This window comes from Callorhinus ursinus, unplaced genomic scaffold (genome assembly GCF_003265705.2).
Source record: "Callorhinus ursinus isolate GAN/ISIS: 27379988/994484 unplaced genomic scaffold, GSC_fseal_2.0 scaffold49, whole genome shotgun sequence".
Lineage (NCBI taxonomy): Eukaryota > Metazoa > Chordata > Mammalia > Carnivora > Otariidae > Callorhinus > Callorhinus ursinus.
In genome coordinates this window covers 859,635-885,817 of record NW_027397111.1, presented here as the reverse complement: position 1 = coordinate 885,817, position 26,183 = coordinate 859,635, and the positions used below count along the sequence as shown (strand labels likewise).

Here is a 26,183-nt window from a genome sequence, read left to right as displayed (position 1 = left end):
GAGAGAGAGAGAGAGATAGAGAGAGATAGAGATATCATGAGCAGGGGGGAAGGGTAGAGGGAAAAGCAGATTCCCCGCTGAGCAGGGAGCCCGGTGCAGGACTCAATCCCAGGACCCTGGGATCATGACCCGAGATGAAGGCAGATGCTTAACCGACTGAGCCTCCCAGGCACCCCCAAAATGCAAAACTTTAAAAGAAAAAAAAAACCACTTCCTCTTACATGGGAACTTTCCAAACTTTAATTATTATTCCTGAAAGGAATCCCAGAACTCATCCAGTCTAACTGATGAGGAACAGAAGCAGAAAAATGTTCACCTTCAGCCCAGAAGGCTGACGGATACCTGCAGTTTTGATAAGATTGCTACATTCTTAAAGGGTCTCCTGACTGCCTGTAAATCTCACCGATAATTAATATCAAACTGAATAAGCACCAGAGAAATATTATTTTTACGAGTAGAAATTCAAAGACATCTATGATTTAATACTCCCTGCATACCCCCTCCCCCTTGAGCACTAAGCATATAACCACCGGCTTCAGACAAGCTCTTTTTGCCCATGGGTCCTGTCCCCGTTCTAATTAAATAAACTAAGTTGCACCATGAAACATCTCAAGAATTCTTTCTTGTCACTCTCAACGATCCCACAACATAACCATCTTTATTTCATAAATGAAGAAACTCAGATCCAGAGAGTGACTAATCTCCAATTAATATTCTCTTCAAAAAAAAAAAAATCTCTTCTCAGGCAAAACATTTCCAATCTTTTCAACAGTTCCTTAAAGGACATAGCTTCTAGATCCTGAAAACTGCAGTTGTCTCTTTTCAAGACACACTCTAGTTTGCCAGTGGCCCCTCTTAGAATGTGGTGCTCAGACAAAATTATTAGATGGGATTTTAATAGAGCAGAATATAACGGAATGATTAACAACTGCATTCCTCAGCCAGGCTGCAGTTAGACACCTTTAAGCCTGGGAAGGTAGCCTAAGCCACCTCAATTCAGAAATTGTGCCATTTAGCAAAGCTGTTGACATATACATTCTAGTAATCAAGCTCCAATCTGACTACTCAGCTGATCAAGTCATGTTATTTTTGCTTACCTGGCTTTGCATACTCATGTTTCTCATAAACAGTTTGCTTACTCCTTTATCCTTACCCCCCCATACTTAAACTTTTTATTTTATTTTTTTAACTAGGCTCCACACCCAGCTTGGAGCCCAATGTGGGGCTCAAACTCATGACTCTTAAGATCAAGACCTGAGCTGAGATCAAGGGTAAGACGCTCAACCGGCTGAGCCACCCAGGTGCCCCGCCTCATACTTAAAGCAAAATCTAACAGGTTTTTTTAAAACTGATGCTTCGAAGCCTAGTTAATTCTTAGAGTCTGAGAAACTAGCAGTTCTCTGCAACTTGCATGTGATCTGATTTCCCAGCTTGCTAGGGAAACTTCTATCTTTAGGAAACTACCTATCCTCATTAGTCCTGCAAGATATTCTCTGAAAGCACCGCAAATATGGAAAATATCAAGATGGTAATATGACAAGTATTAAAAATAAGGAGAAGATGTATGCACAGAGACAACGAAAGGTACATGGGTATCACAGTCCTGTCCCCACCAAAAGAAAGGGTGGAGAAAACAGGAGTTGAACTATAAGAGACCGGTCTAGAGAGGGGAAAAGGGAAAGGAAGCGGGGTTTTGTAACAAAAGTATTAACAACCTAAGTTGCAAAGAAACTATTTCCAGGGTACTTTATTTTTATGTTTTGCTATTTGTCTTGTCATCTTCCCAATTTCACAGGCTCCTGAGGTATGAAGAAACTAAAAGTTACCTAATCAAGAGGTTCTAAATGCCAGTCCAAGAGAACAGGTTAGCTGCATCAGAATCACTTAGGGAAGGAAATTTTTGAAAAAAGTTATCTTTCCCCTCAAATTCCAAAATCTCACCTCCTCTTCCCACCCCCAAACATATAAAAATCAGGATTGAATAAGCCCAAACTCCTCTGCAGAGCACTGTGACATACAAGTTTGGGAAGCTGATTATTTCACGCATGTCTGACTATCTCCTGTAACAGGAAACTTATTACTTCCAAAATAGCATGTTCTATTCATTAAGGGGGAGGAGGGTAAGAACGATTTTAGATTTTAGAGTCATACGGATCTGAATGCCAGCTTTTCTTCTTACAAATAGTTCTATGGCCTTCTTAATTTCTAATGTATTATTACGGAAATTTTCAGACATACAAAAGGAGAGAGAGGAATATAACAACCACGTATCCAACACCAGCTTCAATTATCAACATATAGCCAATCTCGTTGCATCTATAAGCACCCTATTCCCAGCTCCTCAATCTATTAAAACTGTAAAGTAATTTATTACACTTCATTTGCAAATTCTTCAGTATACATCTCAAAACATAAGAGCTCATTTAACTGCAATACCATTATTACATGAAAATATTAATAATTCCTTAACTTTATTTTTTTTTAAAGATTTTATTTATTTGACACAGAAAGAGAGATAGTCAGAGAAGCAACACAAGCAGGGGGAGTGGGAGAGGGAGAAGCAGGCTCCTGGCTGAGCAGGGAGCCCGATGCAGGGCTTGATCCCAGCATCCTGGGATCATGACCTGAGCCAAAGGTAGATGCTTAACGACTGAGCCACCCAGGCGCCCCAATTCCTTAACTTCTTTACATTTCCTCAATTGTAAAATAGGTATCGGTTTTTCTGTCCTCATAGGATTGTTAGGTACTCTCTACTGTCTCTGTGACTGTTAAAAAAAAAAAAAAAAGTGCAGTTTGAACATCTACACACAGATAAAAAGAATGTAGCTCTTTGGTTCTCAGTTCTGATCTTGGATCAGTGGACAGTAAATAATTCCAGTGGTCCAGAAACCTTAATTTAAGATGATAACCACAATTCATCTAGAATGGTAATCTCAGCTCAGCTGGAATAATGTTTCCCTTAGTGGATAAATGATTTTCCAATCCTGAGAAAGTTAGAATTTGAGACAGATAATGAAATAAACCAGTCATTTATAAATATTTTATTAAATTCAAGGTAATCTACATATTGTGGTCACAATGCATATATTGTAGAGATGTGAATACATATGTACAAAGGTGTGATGCAAGGAGGATTATTGAAAGTGACCTGGATGCTCATTCTGAACTGAATGGACAATCAGGGGCTCTCTGTCTTCTACCAGTGGGAGGACTGAGCCTACACTTACCTCCCTACAGGACTATGAGCTTCCTTTTCTCTGATAGCAGAGACTGCAACTTTCCATAGCTCCAAGATCTCCATACATCTCCAAGTTCTAGGCAATTGCCCTTCCCAAACAACTCCTGAAAACAGCTGAAATCCCTAATTCAGACTACATGGTGTCAGGCACCATGCTCTCATGCTGTGATGCTTTACTGGTAAAAAGGAGACCCATACTTGGGGAGGGATCTCTCCATTGGAATACTGACCCAAATGTGAATCCAGCAGTGACCTGACCTGAGCAAGATGGGAGGATCAGGTGAACTAGTGCCTCTTTTTTTTTTAATTGAGGTAAAATTCACAGAACATAAAATTAGCTGTTTTAACTATTTAAAAATGTACAATTCACCGGCTTTCAGTACATTCACAATGTTGTGTGGTCATCACCACTATGGTAAGAACACTGAAATGGTCTAATTCTAGAACATTTTCATCACCCCCCCAAAAGCAATCATCCTCATTCCCACCTTCCCCCACCCCTAGAAAATACTGATCTCCTTTCTTTCTCTATGGATTTGCCTTTTCTGGACATATGATAAAATGAATCATACAATACATGGTATTTTGTATGTGGCTTCTTTCATTTATATTTTTAAGGTTCATCCATGTTATATACCAGGACTTCACTCTTTTTTTGTAGGTAATATTCCACTCATTCCATTCATCAGTTGATGGGAATTTGGGTTGTTTCCACTTTGGGGCTATTATGAATAAAGCTGCTATGAACAATCCAATTTTTAGAATGAGCAAAATGACTTAAGTAGACATTTCTCCAAAAAAAATATACAAATGGCCAATTAAGCACATGAAAAGATACTCAACATCATTAATCATCAAGAAATATAAATCAAAACCACAACGATACCGTTTCATATCCATCAGGGTGGCTATAATCCAAAAAAATGGAAAATAACAATGGCTGGCAAGGATGTGGAGAAAGCAACTCTCATACATTGCTGGTGGGATGTAAAATGGTGCAACCACTATGGGAAGCAGTTTGGTAATGCCTCAAAAAGCTAAACATAGAATTACCAGCAATTCCTCTTCTAGGTATACTCCCCCTCTGCTCCTGCCCTTTTTTTTTTTTTTTTGATGACTCATGGCTTAAAGTTTCCCCTTCTCCTTTTAAATACTTTAGAAAATGATTATTTTGTAAAAACAAAAACCACAAGATGACAGAAATATTAAGAGAAAATAATCTGACATTATATTTAGGATTCCAATTTAAAATGTGTAATTAACTTGTGATTTTTGAAAGTATTAAGAGATGTGACTAAATTTGTAAATATTGAAAAGCTTAAAAGAACATATTCTTAGTGTGAGCTGTAGTCAAAATATACTTATAAAACATTGTATTAGTTAAGATTTTCCTCTTTTCTGATATCATCCAAAAATATCATCATCTATTTTTCTAAGTCTCCTTACTACCTGCCTCTTTCACCAAAATGGCTTTTCAAAGTCACAAGTCAAGATATACCCATCAAAAATCATGCAAAATTCGATTATTCGTGGGTGGGGGGAAGAAGATAACTGGGTAATGGGCATTAAGGAAGGCACGTGATGTGATGAGCACTGGTGTTATATGCAACTGATGAACTGTTGAACACTACATCTGAAACTAATGGTGTACTATGTGTTGGCTAATTGAGTTTAAATTAAAAAAAAAAAAAATTCGCTTCTCCTTCCCTAAAGGCTAGTTGATTCCTAGTGCCTAGAGAGTAGTTAAGTGCTGATCTAATTAGCTGAATGCTATAATTCACATTAAGGGGAGAATGAGGCTTAAACATTCCCAAGATCCACAGATATTATAAGAGCAAAATAGAAAACTGCAATGATATACTGTATTTGCAAAGGAAAAGTCTAAACCCTGCTGCCTTTCTTCTGAGGGAAGAAGACATCCTTTCTCAGCTACCCTTAACTAATTTTTACAGATAGTAAGACAATATGAACTCAGCAACTACACCACATAGGCTATAGTTACATTCTTGACTTTCATCAATATAGGTGTTTAAAGAGAGTCCTCTAATGGCTTTTATTTCCCTCCCTCCCTTTCTTCCATTCATTCATTCATTCATGGTTAAAATCAACAAAACATTATATGGGAAAATTTCCATAATGGGGTTAAAACCCAAAATTCCTTGTTTACCCTGAAAAATTAAAGAGATAATGAAGGGAAAGTAGGACCATATATAATGAGAGGACATGGAGAGACAGATAAAAATTATCTTAAATGCCTATCAGTGACAGCCAGATTCTTGATTAGAGGTTTTTTTAAAATTTATAATCCTATTAAAAATATTAATAGCAACTAATTGTTCAATTGACCTAAACACATTTAATCCTTTCCCACACAATCTAAGATTCAGAGCACATTTAAGAATAAAGAAAACAAGATTCAAAATGAAAAATAGTTCTTTTACCTAATAAATTATATACTTAAAACATGAATTCTGTGTTATAATACTAAGTTTGAGAAGTTAGTAAGAAAAGACTATACCTGAGATATTTGGCCCTGGACTTTTGTAAACTGAGTTGTTCGAATATTTAAAGACTGGCTTCTTGTTACTGTTGCCCCAGAAGATTTTCCATTCACCTTTCTTTCAAGGTGACAACTTGCTGGTGATCGCTCTTCAAGAAGAACAGCATCCCAAGGATCCTCTGCTAGTAAACCTGGAATATTTTTCTCTTCTTCATGGTCTAATACCTCCACATTGTCCACCTTAGGTTTACTTAGGGGATCCAAGTCTAACCAGTCGAATTTACTTATATCTTCAGACTTTGGAGATACCTGTAGATTGCTGACTGTTGTTTTTGAATTTGTGATCTCCAAATCAGTCCTCGCTTTTCCATTTTTTAAAAATTCTGATGTACTAGCTATTTTGTCAAACAGCTTTGCCATGTCAGGACTGACTACTGGATGATAGATAGGTAAGCTTCCTTGTGGATGAAAGGGTGTGGCAGGTGTCAAAGGGTATGAAAAATATGGAGACTGTCCTGGAAAAGTTAAATATATAGGTTCCGTGGACGGAAAAGTAGGCATTCTTGGATTGAAGCCATTTTGGAATGCAGTCTGTTTACTGCTATAAGTTGACTGATAAATAGAAGGTAAAGTATAAGTGGAAGGCCCAGATAATCCAGGTGGCCACTGTCCTCTCTGAATAGTAGGTCTAAGATAGACCTGTGTTGAAAATGAAGGGCTCAGAACAGGAGTAACTGGCAGAACAGGTGTTTTCCTAGTCTCGAAACTGTCATCCAGCAATAGTTTCTCAAGTTCAGCTTGGGTGAGCTTTTCTACATCAATATCTACTGCTCTTTTTTGGGTATCCGATTCAGGAAACACCATGAGATCATAATCCTGTTTGTTATAAACTTGTGCTTTCTGTCTGGTGTTGCTTGACAACTCAAAGCCTCTCTGATTATCAGTCACTCGTCTATCCTTTTGCAGTTTTGCTAAAGCCTCTGCTTCCATCTGTAATGCTTCTTCTTTGTCCACTTCTTTTGTTCTTGTTGGTTCCAGATGTGATGAACATTGCTTAAATCCATTATTGCTGGATATCTGAGCCATGTCCATTTAAAAGACCAAACCTTCCCTAATCTATTTTTTCTTGAAGCTTCCCAAATAGCAAAACCTATACATAAAAATAAACATAACACTCGATTAGATTTTTTTAAACACAAATAAATTTAGTTTGTAACTTACCTATGATTTAGGATTTAAAGCCACTTACAAATAAACAACCAAATCAAGCTAAAATGAACAGCTGTGGGAAATCTGGGTGAAGGAACATTTTTAAAATATCTTATACACTGCTGGGTTAAGGGATATGTTTAGACATACATGACTTTACCTCATTCCCTGACCTAACAGGAAAGCTAGCACTGTAAATGAACTCAAGAACCTTTCGGGGCGCCTGGGTGGCTCAGTAGTTAAGCCTCTGCCTTCAGCTCAGGTCATGATCCCAGGGTCCTGGGATCGAGCCCCACATCCAGCTCCCTGCTCAGCAGGGAGCCTGCTTCTCCTACCACTCCCCCTGCTTGTGTTCCCTCTCTCGCTGTATCTCTGTCAAATAAATAAATAAAAATATTTAAAGAACCTTTCATTTCAGGTGTCACAATGGCTGCTGTTAACCAACAGCACTTTTGGCAGGACTCTTGGCACAAAATGGCTAAGTGCTAGTCACATATTTTCAAGAGTCTGAACAGGGTTTACTGTTATGCAAACAGCAAGTCAAAAAGGTTTCAATCTTTTGCTATTTGTTAAATAACTCATAAGCCAATTAGCAATAAAAGTACTCAATATCTAGTCAATGAAATCAAGGAACTATTATCAAAACATCATATGAAAAACTGATTAAGGGTTTATAATATTCGACAACTATTAATGTATAATGTAACATAAATTAGAAAAATAAGAGTGTTAAAGCTACAAGAAGCTGCAATACTCCACTCAAAGGTTAAATTACGGCTGAATTTGTCACAGTTTTGACCATGCTTCTATTGGATTATATGTAGTTAAGTCATTAAACTACTGGGGTACCTGGCTGGCTCAGTTGGTGGAGCATGCAGCTCTTGATCTCAGGGTTATGTGTTCGAGCCCCACATTGGGCGCAGAGTTTAAGAAATTTCTCCTTTTTAAATGGCTAAAATATTTATTTATAAATCAGAATAGTTCATTAAGCTTTCTCATTGATCAGTTCATAAAAATTTGCAGTCTTCTATTTAAGATAAACACAATTTAGATCAAAATTACTCTATGAATCAAGATAACCAATTAAAGGGTTAGTTAGCTACTGTGTAACAAGGCACATTTCTTGCTTCTAATCAATATGATTCAGGGGTTAATTTTGGGTTCTGGAGTCACATCAGCTTGATTTAGGAAGCTATAAGAGCTTGGGCAAGTGAAAACATTTCCACAAGCCTTAGTTTCCTAACTTTTAAAATGAAAAAGTATCCACCTCTAATATTATAAGGATTAAATGAAACAACACAACTAAAAAGTGCTTATCATTGGCTTTGAGCATAAGCATTAAATAAATCATATTATTAATCTAACTGATTTGCGATTCACCTAGTTTGAACACCTAGAAATCAAGGGAGCTCCTACTTACATCCTTTTTCTAGCACAGTGCTTGTCTAAAGTATATAAAAAATAAAAGTTTAATGACAGGAGGTAGGGAAACACTCAAAGTGAATTCAAATTAATGTAACACAAATGAAAATCCTAAGTGTTGAGGTAATACTAATGAGAAAATTATTAGTGATGAGGACATAAAGAGATATTCAAGGAAGACAGCCTTTGCAATTCTTTTATACGACTATAGTTGAACTTCTGAGGCATTTCACTGAAAAGCTTTTCCAAATTTTTCCCTTCTGTGGTAGACTGCAAAACTAGGCACAATGTACACTTAAAATTTGTATACTTCATTGTATGTAAGTATTTCATCTCAAGGAAAAACTGTAAACATACTTTTACTAAATATACACAAACTACTTAGAGGAAAGTACTGATGTCTACTATTTACTCTGAAATTCATCAAAAAATAAGTTGGGGCGCCTGGGGGCTCAGTCGTTAAGCGTCTCTGCCTTTGGCTCAGGTCATGATCCCAGGGTCCTGGGATCAGGCCCCGCATCGGGCTCCCTGCTCAGCGGGAAGCCTGCTTCTCCCTCTCCCACTCCCCCTGCTTGTGTTCCCTCTCTCGCTGTGTCTCTCTCTGTCAAATAAATAAAACTTAAAAAAAAAAAATAAGTTAATTAGCTGAGAGAGGGATAGATGGGTAAACAGGATAAAGCAAGTACAGGAAAATATTAATAGAACAATCTCTTTGGTAGGCATATAGGTATTCACTTTGAAATCCTTTCAACTTGGCTGCCTGACTGAAAATTTTCATAAAATGCTGGATGAGGAAGAAGAGGTACAAATTCCTCCCATTCCAGTACACACTTCCCCTTTATAAAGTTACTTTGCTTCTCCTCCCATAAAGGGGTGGGGATTTTTTCTATTTCTCTACTTGATCTGAGCTGGGGCTCTGTGACTTGCTTTGACCAATAAAGTATGAAAGAAGTGACACTGTGGGAGTTCCAAGTTCATGAGAGCCTGACTGCTTCAGCTCTTCCTTTTTTGAGAGCAGTCACTGCCATATGAATGTTCACAGAGGATGAGAGAGCACTAGGAGAAAAAGGTCCAGCCGACGGTCATCACCAACCACCAAATGAGTGGTCACCACCTTAGACCATTCATCCACAGTCTAAATGACCACATCCACATTAGTGACCCAAGGCAAGACCAGCAGAAGAAACCACCTAGCCTGAGTTCAAGCCAGACTGCTAACCCACAAAATCATTTTGGAATGGTTTGTTACATAGCAACAGATAACTGGTCAACCTTTTCTTATTTTTAGAAAGCAAAACTGAAGCCACGTACCAATTTAACAGTAAATTTGTTTTAACTTCCAGAGCCACTACTACCATCTTCCTTCAAGTGTCCTCAGAGAATGAACAGTTCCCTTTTCCTTCCTAAATCTGTCCCCTTCTACATGATCCTTAATCCTGCTGAATTCCCCTACTTCTTTATCAGTGATTGCCTCCTCTCCATTATTTTCTCTTACTTGCTTCCGCTCCGCTGCCATAAAAATGCTCAAATTTTCTACATACTGAGGTGGAAAAAAATCTTAACATTCCTCTTTAGACTCCAGTAGCTTCCATTTTAATATTCTCCTTTCACTGCTAAACTTCTCAAATGAGTGACCCAGAAAGTCCTTTCTTTACTCATTCTGCCTTGGAAAAATTGTAACTGTCCTTCAGGGCCCAATTCAAATACAGCCACCTGTCTGAAGCTTTTCTTAAGCAGCTATTAGAAACTATCTTTTTAGCTCAAATAAAACTTTTATCTTAATTTTCATAGACTTTACGCTGTTTTTACCTCGTCAGTATCGTTTCTTCTGGTAGTAGAATCTGGAACTTCCTTTTCGGAACCTCACCTCCCTTTTGTCCCGTCTAGTTCAAACAGGCCTGGAACATCCTACTCCCCACTCTCCCACCCCCAACCACACCAGAGGATCCAAGTCTGGCCAATTAGAGTTAATCCCAAGACTTCTGAAACTATCTGGAAAGGAAGCCTATCATTGAAGCTGCTAAACTTATGGGATGTAAGCCTGGCATTGTTGTGGCCACCTTTGCCTCCACTCACTGAAGAAGATGCTGCCCGAGAACGGATTCAAGCCAGAAGAGAGCAGAGCTATGATAAATAAAATGAAAAAATTTCTGGATATTACATTAAGTGTCTGGATCCAACCCATGTCCAAGGCCAGTCTTTTCATTTATGTAAGCCAATAAATTCTTCTCTTTGCTTAAGCTGGTTTTTAAAATTACTTTCTCCCATAATAACCAGAAACCTCTTAACACAGACTCTATGTATGTCTACCCAACAGACGAATAAGCTTCTTAAGTGCAGAGACCTACTTTCTTTCTTCCCTACATTTAAAAGCACCCAGCTTAATTAATATGCAGCTTAATTTAGTGACCATGTGTTTTAAAGAAGCGAGTAAGAGCTATCAGACAACTTTGAAGAGATTTCAGATGGCACATGACTGGAATATATGATGGGAGAAATTAAGTTTAACTGCCTATTATTGAACGTCACAACATAGTCTATTTTTCACAAAATCAGATGGATTAGAACAAAACAAATTTTGCAAAGGGAAGAAGATACTGAACTGCAATTCATCTTCCACAAGCATATTGCCAATTTATTTAACCATTTTCCTGGCTACCATATTTGGTAATGATATGACATTGTTCTGAAAGAGGGAATCTGGATTTTTTTAAGTGAGTCTGAGATACAGTTTGTTCAATAGCAAATACACTTATTCTGAATATTTCAAATTAATGTTACCTCTTTACTGACAAAGGTTTAAATTGTTTGAAAAATATTTTAACAGTGAATGTGGCATTTTTTCACATCATCAATTCATTTGCTTGCTCTATTCCCAGTATCAACCCAAAGCAGTATATGCTAAAGTAAATTCAACTCTAAGTAGTAAGGATAAGCTCTCTGTTAACAGTTGAATTACCATATTTTAGCTTCCCAAAAGATTATTATGCATGTATACTCAAATGGTATTAAAGGACTTAAAAGGTTGTCCAAAAATAACCCAGTGCTTCAGCTATTTTTCTGAGGCTGCTACACTGACATGCTCCATTAATTTTTTGAAATAAAACATCATTTGATGACAAATATTTAGCAGGAAATAATTTCACACATGCTAATTCAAATGCAAACTTCAATGCTAATGTTCTCCTAATTCAAGCTGAGAAGACAATATAACTAGTTTTTGAATGATGATTGTATGCCATCTGCCAAAATGACCCAACATAGAGTAACCCAGTGATGATCACAAGGCTGGAGCTACTTTTAAATTCTTCAGAAGAGGGCAATTAAATTATTCAGTTAAACTTTGGGATACCATTTGCAGACCCAAAAGAATTAATTTAAAAGCTCTTGGCTTCTTCTGTGGTAGACATTCATTTACAATTTAAATTTAAATCTCAGAAAAAATACAAGTCAGTCCTGTTTCCCATCTAAATATTTTCTGATCTTAAAATTCAAGATAAGTAAAAAAAGAGAAATAATTTGAGTTCAACAATGCAAATATTTCTCGTCTAAAATGAAAATGAATCTAAAAGAAAATTAAATAATGGCACCCCATGGAAATGAATACTATGCCACCATTAAAAATAAAATTATTAACACTGCATAACCGTGGAAAATATTTGTTAAAACTGTAGCAATTATCTACATATCTCTATACATACACCTACACCTATATATGTTGTATGCATACAGACATGTAGACACTAAATGCCAAACACTGCTTAAAGCAATGTATTAATTTAATCCTCATAAATTATATTAAGTAGCTATTATCTCTAGTATACAATTGAAAAAAACTTCATACAAATTATATAATTTGCCCAAGTTCATAGTAGCTAGCAAGTGGTGAGAGAACTCAAATCCAGGCACTGCTAATTTACTGTATTTTTATGTTAACAGTTACCTGGAATAAGTGTCTAAACATACCTTATCCTGTATAAATACCAACTGTCTTCCTCAAGGCTAGTTACCTCATTCTGCATTAATAAATTTTATTGTTGTTTAATTCTATCATGAAGCAATTAATGCTAGTTATAACATGTGCCAATTTATTAATTTATTATCACATGACTAGCAAATTTATCATTCCAATGAGGATATGAATTCTTATTTTATTCTTCCTCTTTTCTACTCTACTGTAGTTGTTGAATGAATGTCTCAACAACTAGGGAACTTAAGACACTCTTCTTTTTATCAAAGAGAAGCTCAAATTCTGCAACAAACAAAAAAACAGACTAAAAGAGCTTATTTATTAGTAAGTCTAAAACTGGGACACCTGGGTGGCTCAGTCAGTTATGCGTCTGTCTTCAGCTCAGGTCATGATCCCAGGGTCCTGGGATTGAGTCCCACATCAGGCTCCTTGCTCAACAGGGAGCCTGCTTCGCCCTCTGGCTGGCGCTCCCCCTGCTTGTGTTCTCTCTCTGACAAATAAATAAATAAAATCTAAAAAAAAAAAAGCAAAAACTAAAACTAAAACTGAAAAATCATCTGGTTGAGTTTTGAATAAACAAGTGGGGCAGAAAAAATTATCTTGGAAACTAGGGGGTAGATGGCAACAGAAAACTAAAATTAGGAGAGGAGGAGGTACCTGGCTGACTTAGTCAGTCGAGTGTGTGACTCTTGATCTCAGGGTTTTGAGTTTGAGCCCCATGTTAGGTGTAGAGATTAAAGCAAAACTCTCAAATAAAATAAATAAAAATAGGAGAGGAGCTTCATCTGTTCTAAAAGGAAAAAACTCCAGTAGACAAGCTAATAGTCTCCTATCTCTATGATTCATGGAGGGAAAAAATTCATCTGACCAAAGTAACCAAGTACTTTGGTATTAGGCACTATACAACTTTGTAAAAAAAGATAGTATGGAAGGGGTGCCTGGGTGGCTCAGTCGTTAAGCGTCTGCCTTCGGCTCAGGTCATGATCCCAGGGTCCTGGGATCAAGCCCCACATCCGGCTCCCTGCTTGGCGGGAAGTCTGCTTCTCCCTCTCCCACTCTCCCTGCTTCTGTTCCTGCCCTTGCTATCTCTCTAATAAATAAATAAAATCTTAAAAAAAAAAAAGATAATATGGAAGAATGTCCAGGTGTTTGTTGCATGAGATTAGGTTAGCACTATTCAATAGGAATGGAATGCAAGCCACATACTGAATTTAAAAATTTTTACAACTACATTAATGGAAAGAAACACATGAAATTAATGATATACTTTATGTAATCCAGTATGTTCAAAATACTGTCATTTCTATAGGTAACCAATATAAAAATATGAATGGGACATTTTATCTTGTTTTATATTGTCTTCAAAATACGTTATATATTTTACATTTACACATTTCAAACTTAGACTTGCCGTATTTCAAGTGCTCAAAAGCCAAAGGCAGCTAATGGACAACTTACGGTTAGAATTTATAAGGAAAGGAACAAAATGCATTGTGAACAAACTCATTAATTTCTGGATGGTAAGGAAAAATTTATCTTCCCAAAGGGAAGTCATTTCTTCCCTCAAGTCAATAAAATATCTCTAATGTCTATTAGTTAATCTTCTGGGGAAGAAAAATTTTAAGTTCTGTAGACGACATATAGCCTTTTAACAAAGGTCTGTCTTACCATTCTTGATAAATTTTTCATTTTTAAAGTATACAATTTCTAATTTTCTACAAATAGCAAACTGTTAACATTTCATAGATAAATGTGTTTACAATCGACCACACAGGATTACAAAATTACAAAAAGATTAACTATTTAAGTATAGAGGGAAAAAAAAGAATCATAAAGCCAAAATAACCTGTGGAATTCCTAGTTAACCTCAGCATAAAGAAGGCCATCCTAACAGGATTCAAAAGCTAGAAAGAGAATATACAAATATGTATTTATTTAAAAAAAATTTTTTTTGGTAAACAAGCACCACATAATTTATTCATTTCTTCAATAAATATTTATTATTGGATGTATACTAGATGCTGAAAAGCAAAATAAAAATAACTTAATCATTAGGGGTGCCTGGCTGGCTAAGTCAGAAGAGCACATAGCTCTTGATTGCAAGATCCTGAGCTGGAGCGACAGACTGGTGTAGAGATTACTTAAATAAACTTAAAAAAAAAAATTAACCATTAAAAATATCAATGAAAAACAATAAACTTGGGGTGCCTGGATGGCTCAGCCTGTTAAGCGTCTGCCTTCAGCTCGCTCAGTTCATGATCCCGGGTTCCTGAGATGGAGCCTACATAGGGCTCCCTGCACAGCAGGGAGTATACTTCTCCCTCTGCCTCTGCCCACCCTACTCATGCTCTCTCTCTCAAATGAATAAAATCTTTAAAAAATAAAATAAAATAAAGTTATACCTAATATACCAAATTGATAACACACAGAGAAAGAAAATACTCATCACACCAAAACTTGTAAAATACAGTAAGTAAAGGAAAATTTAGTGGTTTTTTTTTTTAAGATCTATTTATTTATTTATTTGACAGTGAGAGGGAGAAAGGGAGAGAGGGAGAGAGCACAAGCAGGGGGAGCAGCAGGCAGAGGGAGAGGGAGAAGCAGGCTCCCTGCTGAGCAGTGAGCCCAATGTGGGGCTCCATCCCAGGACCCCAGGATCATGACGTAAACCAAAGGCAGATGCTTAACCAACTGAGCTACCCAGGAGCCCCGAAAAATTTAGTTTTAAATGATACTAGAAAAGTGGAAAGGTTGAAAAGTGAATAAGTATCCATCTCATGAAATCAGAAAAATTACAGCAAAATAAAAGCAGAACAAAAGGAATAAAGACTAGAGAAGGAACTACTGGCAGAGGAAATATACAACAGAGAAGATTTAAAAAGCCAAAATCTGGTCCTTCTGAAAATACCAGTAAGATATCTGGTGATGCTGATCAAGAAAAAATAAGACAAGAATAAACAATATCAAGAATAAAAAAGGGATGGGGCGCCTGGGTGGCTCAGTCGGTTAAGCAGCTGCCCTCAGCTCAGGTCATGATCCCAGGTCCTGGGATCAAGCCCCACATCGGGCTCCCTGCTCAGTGGGGAGCCTGCTTCTCCCCTGCCTGCCATTCCCCCTGCTGTGCTCTGTCAAATAAATAAATAAAATCTTTAAAAAAAAAAAAAGAATAAAAAAGGAACATCCAAAAGATGTGGCAAGCATTAGAAAGATAATTAGGGGATGGCTCCAAGATGGTGGAGGAGTAGGAGACCTAAATTTTGTCTGGTCCCAGGAATTTCAGCTAGATAGTTATCAAACCATTCAGAACACCTACAAACTCAACCGGAGAACGAAGAAAAGAATGGCAGCAATTCTATGAACAGAAAAGCAACCACTTTCTGAAAGTGTATATTTTTCTGGGGTCGTTGTTACCCTTTTAGCATTTTGTTCTCTCATTCATCTATTCTCCTTTGGACAAAATGACAAGACAGAAAAACTCACCTAAAAAAAAAAAAAAAAAGAACAAGAGGCGGTACTGAGAGCCAGGGACCTAATCAACACAGACATTAGTAAGATGTCGGAACTAGAATTCAGAAGGACAATTATAAAGATACTAGCTGGACTTGAAAAAAGCACAGAAGATACTAGAGAATTCCTTTCTGGAGAAATAAAAGAACTAAAATCTAACCAAGTCAAAATCAAAAAGGTTATTAATGAGGTCAATCAAAACTGGAAGCTTTAACTGCTAGGATAAATGAGGCAGAAGAGAGAATTAGTGATATAGAAGAGCAAATGATGGAGAAGAAGCTGAGAAAAAGAGCGGTAAACACTACTGGACAAGGGGAGAATTTGAGAGATAAGTGATACCATAAAGTGAAACATAAGAATCATTGGGATCCCAGAATAAGAAGAGAGGGGGGACAGATGGTATACTGGAGCAAATTACAACTTCCCTAATTTGGGTAAGGAAACAGGCATCAAAATCCAGGAGGCACAGAGAACTCCCCACAAAATCAATAAAAATAGGTCAACACCCCAACATCTAATATAAAACTCACAAGTCTCAGAAACAAAGAGAAAATCCTGAAAAGAGCTCGGGACAAGAGGTCTGTAACCCAGAATGGTAGAAAACACTAGATTGGCAGCAGACCTATCCACAGAGACCTGGCAGGCCAGAAAGGACTGACATGATACATTCAGAGCACTAAATGAGAAAAATACGCAGCCAAGAATACTATATCCAGCTAGGCTGTCACTGAAAATAGAAAGAGAGATAAAAAGCTTCCAGAACAAACAAAAACTAAAATAATTTGCGAACACCAAACCAGCCCTACAAGAAGTATTGAAAGGGGTCCTCTAAGCAAATAAAGAGCCTAAAAGTAACAAAGACCAGAAAGGAAGAAAGACAATATACAGTAACAGTCACCTTACAGGCAATACAATGACACAAAATTCATATCTTTCAATAGTTACCCTGAATGTAAATGGGCTAAATGCCCCAATCAAAGACACAAGGTATCAGACTGGGTAAAAAAACAAGACCCATCGATATGCTGTCTGCAAGAGACTCATTTTAGACCCAAAGACACCTCCAGATTTAAAGTGAGGGGGTGGAAAAATTTTTACCATGCTAATGGACATCAAAAGAAAGCTAGTGTGGCAATCCTTATATCGGACAAATTAGATTTTAAACCAAAAACTATAATAAGAGATGAGGAAGGACACTATATCCTACTTAAAGGGTCTATCCAACAAGAAGATCTAACAATTTTAAATACCTATGCCCCCAACATGAGAGCAGCCAATTAATAACAAAATCAAAGAATCACATCGACAATAACACAATAATAATAAGAGACTTTAACACCCGCCTCACTGGAATGGACAGATCATCTAAGCAAAAGATCAACAAGGAAATAAAGGCTTTAAATGACACATTGGACCAGATGGACTTCACAGATATATTCAGAACATTCCATCCCAAAGCAACAGAATACACATTCTTCTCTAGTGCCCATGGAACATTCTCCAGAATAGATCACATCCTGGGTCACAAATCAGGTCTCAACGGGTACCAAAAGATTGGGATCATTCCCTGCATATTTCTGGACTACAGTGATTTGAAACTAGAACTCAAACACAAGAAGAAAGTTGGAAAGAACTCAAATACATGGAGGCTAAAGAGCATCCTACTAAAGAATGAATGGGTCAACCAGGAAATTAAAGAAGAATTTTAAAAATTCATGAAAACAAATGAAAATGAAAATGCAACCATTCAAAATCTTTGGGATGCAGCAAAGACAGTCCTAAGAGGAAAGTAGATAGCAATACAAGCCTTTCTCAAGAAACAAGAAAGGTCTCAAATACACAACCTAATCCTACACCTAATGGAGCTGGAGAAAAGAACAGCAAATAAAGCCTAAACCCAGCAGGAGAAGAGAAATAATAAAGATCAGAGCAGAAATCAATGAAACAGAAACCAAAGGAACAGCAAAACAGATCAACAAAACTAGGAGTTGGTTCTCTGAAAGAATTAAGATTGATAAACTCCTGGCCAGACTTATCCAAAAGAAAAGAGAAAGGACCCAAATAAAATCATGAATGAAAGAGGAGAGATCACATCCAACACCAAAGAAATACAATTATAAGAACATATTATGAGCAACTATATGCCAGCAAATTAGATAATCTGGAAGAAATGGATGCATTCCTAGAGACATATAAACTACCAAAACTGAACCAGGAAGAAATAGAAAACCTGAACAGACCCATAACCAGTAAGGAAATTGAAGCAGTCATCAAAAATCTCCCAACAAACAAAAGTCCAGGGCCAGATGGCTTCCCAGGGGAATTCTACCAAACATTAGAAGAATTAATACCTATTCTTCTAAAACTGTTCCAAAAAATAGAAATGGAAGGAAAACTTCCAAATTCGTTTTATGAGGCCACCATTACCTTGATCCCAAAACCAGACAAAGACCCCATCAAAAAGGAGAACTACAAACCAATATCCCTGATGAATATGGATGCAAAAATTCTCACCAAAATACTAGCCAAGGATCCAACAGTACACTAAAAGCATTATTCACCATGACCAAGTCAGATTTATTCCTGGGCTGCAAGGTTGGTTCAACATCTGCAAATCAATGTGATACAATACATTAATAAAAGAAAGAACAAGAACCATATGATCCTCTCAATAGATGAAGAAAAAACATTTAACAAAGTACAGCATCCTTTCTTGATTAAAACTCTTCATAGTGTAGGGATAGAGGGTACAAACCTCAATATCATAAAAGTCATCTATGAAAAACCCACAGCAAATATCATACTCAATGGGGGAAAACTGAGAGCTTTTCCCATAAGGTCAGGAACACAGCAGGGATGTCCACTATCACCACTGCTATTCAACACAGGACTAGAAGTCCTACCCTCAGCAATCAGACAACAAAAAGAAATAAAAGGCATCCAAATTGGCAAAGAAGAAGTGAAACACTCACTCTTTGCAGATGACATGATACTTGATGTGGAAAACCCAAAAGACTCCACCCCAAAACTGCGAGAACTCATACAGGAATTCAGTAAAGCAGCAGGATGTAAAATCAATGCACAGAAATCAGCTGCATTTCTATACACCACCACCAAGACAGAAGTAAGAGAAATTAAGGAGTCGATCCCATTTACAATTGCACCCAAACCCATAAGATACCTAGGAATAAATCTAACCAAAGAGGAAAAGAATCTGTCCTCAGAAAACTATAGAATACTCATGAAAGAAATTGAGGAAGACACAAAGAAATGGAAAAACGTTCCATGCTCATGGACTGGAAGAACAAATATTGTGAAAAAGTCTGTTACCTGGAGCAATCTACACATTTAATGCAATCCCTATCAAAATACCATCAACTTTTTTCAAAGAAATGGTACAAATAATGCTAAAATTTGTATGGAACCAGAAAAGACCTCGAATAGCCAGAGCAATGTTGAAAAAGAAAAAGCAAAGCTGGTAGCAACACAATTCCGGACTTCAAGTTCTATTATAAAGCTGTCATCATCAAGACAGTATGGTAATGGCACAAAAACAGACACATAGATCAATGGAACAGAATAGAGAGCCCAGAAATGGACCCTCAACTCTATGGTCAACTAATCTTCAGCAAAGCAGGAAAGAATGTCCAATGGAAAAAAGACAATCTCTTCAACAAATGGTGTTGGGAAAATGGGACAGCCACATGCAGAAGAATGAAACTGGACCATTTCCTTACACCACACACAAAAATAGACTCAAAACGGTTGAAAGACCTAAATGTGAGACAGGAATGCATCAAAATCTTTGAGAACACAGGAGCAAAACATTGCCAAAGGCAAGGGAAGCAAGGGCAAAAATGAACTAATGGGACTTCATCAAGATAAGAAGCTTTTACAAAGCAAAGGAAACAGTCAACAAAACCAAAGGACAACGGACAGAATGGGAGAAGATATTTGCAAATGACATATCAGATAAAGGACTAGTATCCAAAATCTATAAAGAACTTGAACTTGGATCAAACTCAACACCCAAAGAACAAATAATCCAATCAAGAGATGGGCAGAAGGCCAAACAGACATTTCTGCAAAAACATCCAAATGGCCAACAGACACATGAAAAAGTGCTCAACATCACTCGGCATCAGGAAAATCCAAATCAAAACTTCAATGAGATACCACCTCACACCAGTCAGAATGGCTAAAATTAACAAGTCAGGAAACGACAGATATTGACGAGGATGTGGAGAAAGGGGAACCCTCCTACACTGTTGGTGGGATGCAAGCTGGTGCAGCCACTCTGGAAAACAGTATGGAGGTTCCTCAAAAAGTTGAAAATAGAGCTACCCTATGACCCAGCAATTGCACTACTGGGTATTTACCCCAAAGATACAAATGTAGTGATCCAAAGGGGCACGTGCACCCCAATGTTTATAGCAGCAATGTGCACTATAGCCAAACTATGGAAAGAGCCTAGATGTCTATCAATAGATGAATGGATAAAGAAATGGAGTATGTATAGACAATGGAATATCATGCAGCCATCAAAAAATTGAAATCTTGCCATTTGCGAGAATGTGGATGGAACTAGAGGGTATTATGCTAAGCGAAATAAGTCAATCAGAGAAAGACAAGTATCATATGATCTCACTGATAGGAGGAATTTGAGAAACAAGACAGAGGATCATAGGGGAAGGGAGGGAAAAATGAAACAAGACAAAACCAGAGAGGGAGACTCTTAATCTCAGGAAACAAACTGAGGGTTGCTGGAGTGGAGGGGGGTGGGAGGGATGGGGTGGCTGGGTGATGGACACTGGGGAGGGTAAGTACTATGGTGAGTGCTGTGAATTGTGTAAGACTGATGAATCACAGACCTGTACCCCTGAAACAAATAATACATTATATGTTAATAAAAAAAATTTAGAAAAAAAATTTTTTAAAGAATATTAGGATATTAACAAGTTTAAGGAAATAAATTTTAAAATGTACACCAATTCCTAGAAGACAGTAACTTACTAAAACTGACTGAAATAGAAACATAAAGTTGAATAATCTTATAACCACTAAAGAAATTGAATTGGCAGGGGCGCCTGGGTGGCTCAGTTGTTAAGCGTCTGCCTTCGGCTCAGGTCATGATCCTATGGTCCTGGGATCGAGCCCCGCATCAGGCTCCCTGCTCAGCCAAGAGCCTGCTTCTCCCTCTCCCACTCCCCCTGCTTGTGTTCCCTCTCTAGCTGTCTCTCTCTGTGTGTCAAATAAATAAAATCTTTGGGGGGGGGGAAGAAATTGAATTAGCAGTCAAAAATATTTTCAAGATGGCTTCACTGGCTTTATGTAAAGAAGAAACAATAATCTTTCACAAACTCTTCCAGAGAACAAACAAGAAGGTATGCTCCCCAAACTTTTTATGAGACTACTATAACTGATAACAAAACCAGGCAAGGAGAGAAAATTACAAACCAATCTTACTCATGAAATACATTATACAAAAAGTCCTAAACAAAATAGCAAACCAAACTTAGCTGTAAATACAAAATTCAATTTACCACATCAATAAAGAATTAAGATAGAAAAAGCATATGTTCATCTCAATAGATATTCTTAGCCAAGTACGAACAGAAGGGAAGTTCCTTATTTGACCATGAGTAGCAACAAAAATCATACCTAATGATAAAACCTTGAAAGCTTCCCCCTTTGACCATGAACAAAAACGAGGATGCCCACAATCACTTCTATTCAACACCTGATAGACTCCTAGACAGCACAGATAAGAAAAAGAAAACTTAGGGTCAAAAGGAAGAAACAAAACATTATGCAGATAAAGTAAAAATTCCAAAGAATATGTAGAAAATAGCAATGCTAGATTTTAGCAAGATTATTGAAAATGATTCTAATATATAAAAATCAATTGTATTTCTATATATACACAACAAATGGTTAAAAAAGGCCATTTTCAACATGATAATATTTACAGTAACACACAAAACCCACTAACGCAATACATGTAAGAAGGTGTGGGGGAAATTACAAAACTTTACTGACAAATACTAGGAGTATCTGAATGTAAGGGATATTTTTCCATGTTTACAAACTTGAAAACTTAATTTTATGAAGATGCCACCTCTCCTAAAATAGATCTATAGGCTTGATGAAATCCCAATCAAAATTCAACAGCTTTTAAAATAAAATTTGACAAGGTGATTCTAAAATTTATTCAGTAACCAAAATGGCCAAAATAGCCAAAACCCTCTTGAAAAAGAACAAGGTGGGAAGATTTGCTCTACCCAATAAAGACTTATTATAAAACTAATTTTATTTAAGGTAATATGGTATTTATGCAAGAAGAGATAAATCTAATAAAGAACAGGCTAAGAGGTCAAAAACAGAAACACACCTGCACAGACACCTGATTGAAGACAAGTGGTGTATCAGAGCACAGGGAAAGAACTGTCTTTAACAATAAATGAAGCTACGACAAATAAAGGGAATATGAGATGGATTCCTACTTCCCTCCTTAAGCAAAAATCGACTCAAGGCAAACCAAACGTCTAACTGTGAAAGGAAAAACCAGAATTAGAGAAGGGAAAAATTTCTTAAGACAGAAAGCACTAACCACAAGAGAAAAAATAAATCCGACTATAATCCACAACTTTTATTTATCAAAAGACACCAAAGAGGATGATAAAAACAAGCCACAGAAAGGAAGAGATCTTTAACACATAACCAAAGGACTCAAATCCTAGATAAATAACTTCTACAAATTAAAAAGAAAGATAATCATAAGAACCTTCAAATAACATTACCCACCACAGTCCCTAGTAGGAACTAACCTGGAAGTAGTCATTAGCTCAATTTCTAGTTCCGCTCTCATCTCCAGAGGTTGGGGAGGTGGGGGGTGAAACTGAAGGTTCCAATCCTCTAAACATGCCTCAAGTCTTTAGGGTGACCAGCCCCATTCTGAAACTATCTAGGGATCTCTGACACTATTAATCTCATTAGCATACAAAAGAAACTCTAGAAATTCCAAGGGCTTTAGGAGTTGCATGACAGGAACCAGGCACAAAGACCAAATATTTATTTTTTATTACATCAGAGTTCCTTCAGTGGAATTCTATCCAGTAATGCCAATGAACTACAGCTATAAGAAAAAAATGAGTAAAACGCAGAAACATGACAAGCACACGGACACAAAAATACATACAATGATTCCATTCACATAAAGTTCAAAAACATGGGTGCCTGGGTGGCTCAGATGGTTAAGCGTCTGCCTTCAGCTCAGGTCATGATCCCAGGGTCCTGGGATTGAGTCCCACATCGGGCTCCCTGCTCCTTGGGAGCCTGCTTCTCCCTCTGCTTCTCTCTCTCTCTCTCATGAATAAATAAATAAAATCTTAGGGGAAAAAAAAAGTTCAAAAACATGAAAAACTATATTGTTTAAGAATGCTTACATAAAGGTAAAACTGTGAAGGAAAGGAAAGGATTCTCAAAAGTTAGGATAGTGGTTACTCATGGAGGGAGGCAGAGATTCATGACCAAGGATAAGTACATTGGGGACTTCTGGAATACAAGCAATGTTCTAGTTCACTACCTATTGACTGATTACACAAGTGTTTATTTTACAATTACTTGTTAAATAATCATATATGCTTTATACACTTTTCTGTGAGTTATTTCATAATAAAAAAAGAATCCACTACCCACATTTTAAATTTAAGTAGTTTAAATATTTTCATATCATATTATACATGGTATGTGAAAATTAACACCACCTGTAATTAACAGTATGTGGGGGTTTCTTAAAATTCACATGTGGCAAATTATATGAACATAAGAAGCTCAACTTTTTAATAATGTCATAAAAAATACAAATAAGAGCAATATTGTCCCTTTTCTTTGCCAATCTTTAGGCTAAATTAAGGACACTACTCATTCATTAAGGGATATGGAGAAAGGGTAATTAAGACTGCAAAAGAAAACAACAAATTATGGTTTCCCAAATTTTCACCATCTGTGAATCACTTAATGGGCATTGCACATATGATTTATGTCAAAAAAAATTCACTGCATTTTAAAATACAACATTTAAAATAGATACTCCTACCAGCGAGATGATTGCACACCCTCACCATTGTATGTTAAAAGAAAAAAAATAAATTTGTTGGATATAAGATTTTTATTTATTTGAGAAACAGAGATAGCGAGACAGAGAGAGAGAGAGAGAGAGAGAGAGAGAGAGAGAGAGAACGAGCGCACATGAGTGGGGAGGAGAGGGAAAAGCAGGCTCCCCAGTGAGCAGGGAGCCCAACGCAGGGCTCGATCCCAGGACCCCGGGATCATGACCTGAGCCAAAGGCAGATGCTTAACTGAGCCACCCACGTGCCCCTCCAGCAAATTTATTTTATTTAAATTGAATTAGAAAATCCTAATTAAAAAAAAAGAAAATCCTAATTTAATTATAGCTTGTCAAGAATGCAACAATGTTTGATGGTAACTCCAGAGATAGTTATTGATATGTACATAAAATCTGATAGGCTCCACCTTCAAATATTTCTTGAATCTGAGCATTTTTTCTTTATATTCCTACTACCATCCTATACCAACCATCATCTGTTGCCTGGATTATTGGAATAGCTACCGAATCTGTTTCTGCAAACCCTCCACCTTCAGACTACTCTCAACACAGCAGACAGAGTGATACTGAAAAACCTCTATCTTCTTACCCCTTCACTCAGAACTTTCAACAGTTCCTATCTCAGAAAAAAAGTAAAATCCTTATAAAAGTCCACCAGGCACTCTAATATCTGCTCCCCCTATTACTTCTCTCCTATAACTCTCCTCTCTGCTACTGTCCAACTAGCTTCCTTATTGTTCTCAAATACATTATACTTCTCACTGAGAGGCTTTGCTCTTCAGTTCCCTCTAGACTGCTCTTCCCCTGGATAGCTGAATGGCACTCTCTCTCACCTTCAAGTATTCACTGAGGAGGTGACATTTGAGTAAAGTCCTCCCTGATAATCAAGTTAAAACTGCAACTTTCTCTAACTCCACTGTCTATGCACTTTACTTACCTTTTCCTTAGTAATTAGTACCATCCAGTGTACTATAGCTTTTACTTATTTTATTGTCTAGCTTTCCCCCTCTAGACTATAAATTTAATGAAGCTGGGATTTATCTGTTAGGCTCACTCCTATATCCCCAGCACCTAGAACAATCCTAGAACAAGCAAGCTTTCATTCAAATGTTTGTTAACAAATGAAATTTAATCTAATACGGACCAGATTAGGAAGCAATTCTTCATTGTAGAGGGCCTCTGGTACTAAGATACTTAAAATTACATAAAAATATCTTACTCGAAATAAGTACTATAAGCCAAGAGATACCATAGATTTTTTTTAGTCCACTCTTGCTGCATTCATTTTCATTTAAAGTATCTGGAAGTCATCTTAAATGTGCCAAATTATAAACCATTAATTTCTTTCTCTGAGGGAATAAAATTATGTGCGTTACTCTCAGAATTGTTCTTCAGAGTCACATGGTCCTTTCTAGTCAGACCAAAAGGCATCACTATTTTGAAGTACTTGTGAAAAATGTAGTTCATGTCTGCTTGTTGATTAGAAATATAGGCCTTGGGGTCAACAGAGCAATTTCGCTAGAGATGAATCTTGAGGCTTTACCTATATAAAACTAAAGACCTGAAGTCATGAAAGTAGTTCCAATTGCCCTGGGAGAATGTGTAAAGTGAAGAGAAAAAAAAGAGACAAGGAGGAAATCAGAAGGGCCACTAATACCTAAGGAGGAAACAAAAGGTCAGAGGAAAATAATAGGTATGAAGACTGGTATCAGAGAAATAAGGGAATTCAACGTCCCTTTAAGGACACGGTTAGTAGTGTCAGAAACTACAGAGAGGTGACACAGGATAAGGGTTGAAAAAGAAAAAAAAAACTCAAAATCTAAGAGCTCATTTTTGATTATTTTAATAAGTTTCGAGATATAATTAACATAAAATTCACTCTTTTAAAGCATACGATTCAGTTGTTTTCGTATATTCAGAACTGTGCAACCATCACCCCTAACAAATTGCAGAATATGTTCATCACCCCCAAAAGAAACCCTTTACCCATTAGCAGTCCCTCCTCCTTTCCCTACCCCACAGACCCTCAGTAGTGATTTTTCAGAGAGAACAATCTGGAGAAGTGCAGAAAACTGAAAGAGTAAGGAATTGCAAATAGCAAAAGCATATTATTATTATTATTTAAGATTTTATTTATTTGACAGAGAGAGAGACAGCGAGAGAGGGAACACAAGCAGGGCGAGTGGGAGAGGGAAAAACAGGCTCCTGG

General features: G+C 37.1%; 1 protein-coding gene across 2 annotated transcripts in view; it reads right to left on the bottom strand.

Annotated features, from left to right (window-relative positions):
* PIK3C2A (phosphatidylinositol-4-phosphate 3-kinase catalytic subunit type 2 alpha) overlaps nucleotides 1-26,183 on the bottom strand; it is a 102,430-nt gene that overhangs the window by 64,515 nt on the left and 11,732 nt on the right. For both annotated transcript variants that reach the window (XM_025894336.2, XM_025894337.2), the window contains one exon: nucleotides 5,757-6,888. In XM_025894336.2, the coding sequence (XP_025750121.2) occupies nucleotides 5,757-6,830 (1,074 nt within the window). In that variant the 5' untranslated portion in view covers nucleotides 6,831-6,888. The remainder of the gene's footprint in view (nucleotides 1-5,756; nucleotides 6,889-26,183) is intronic.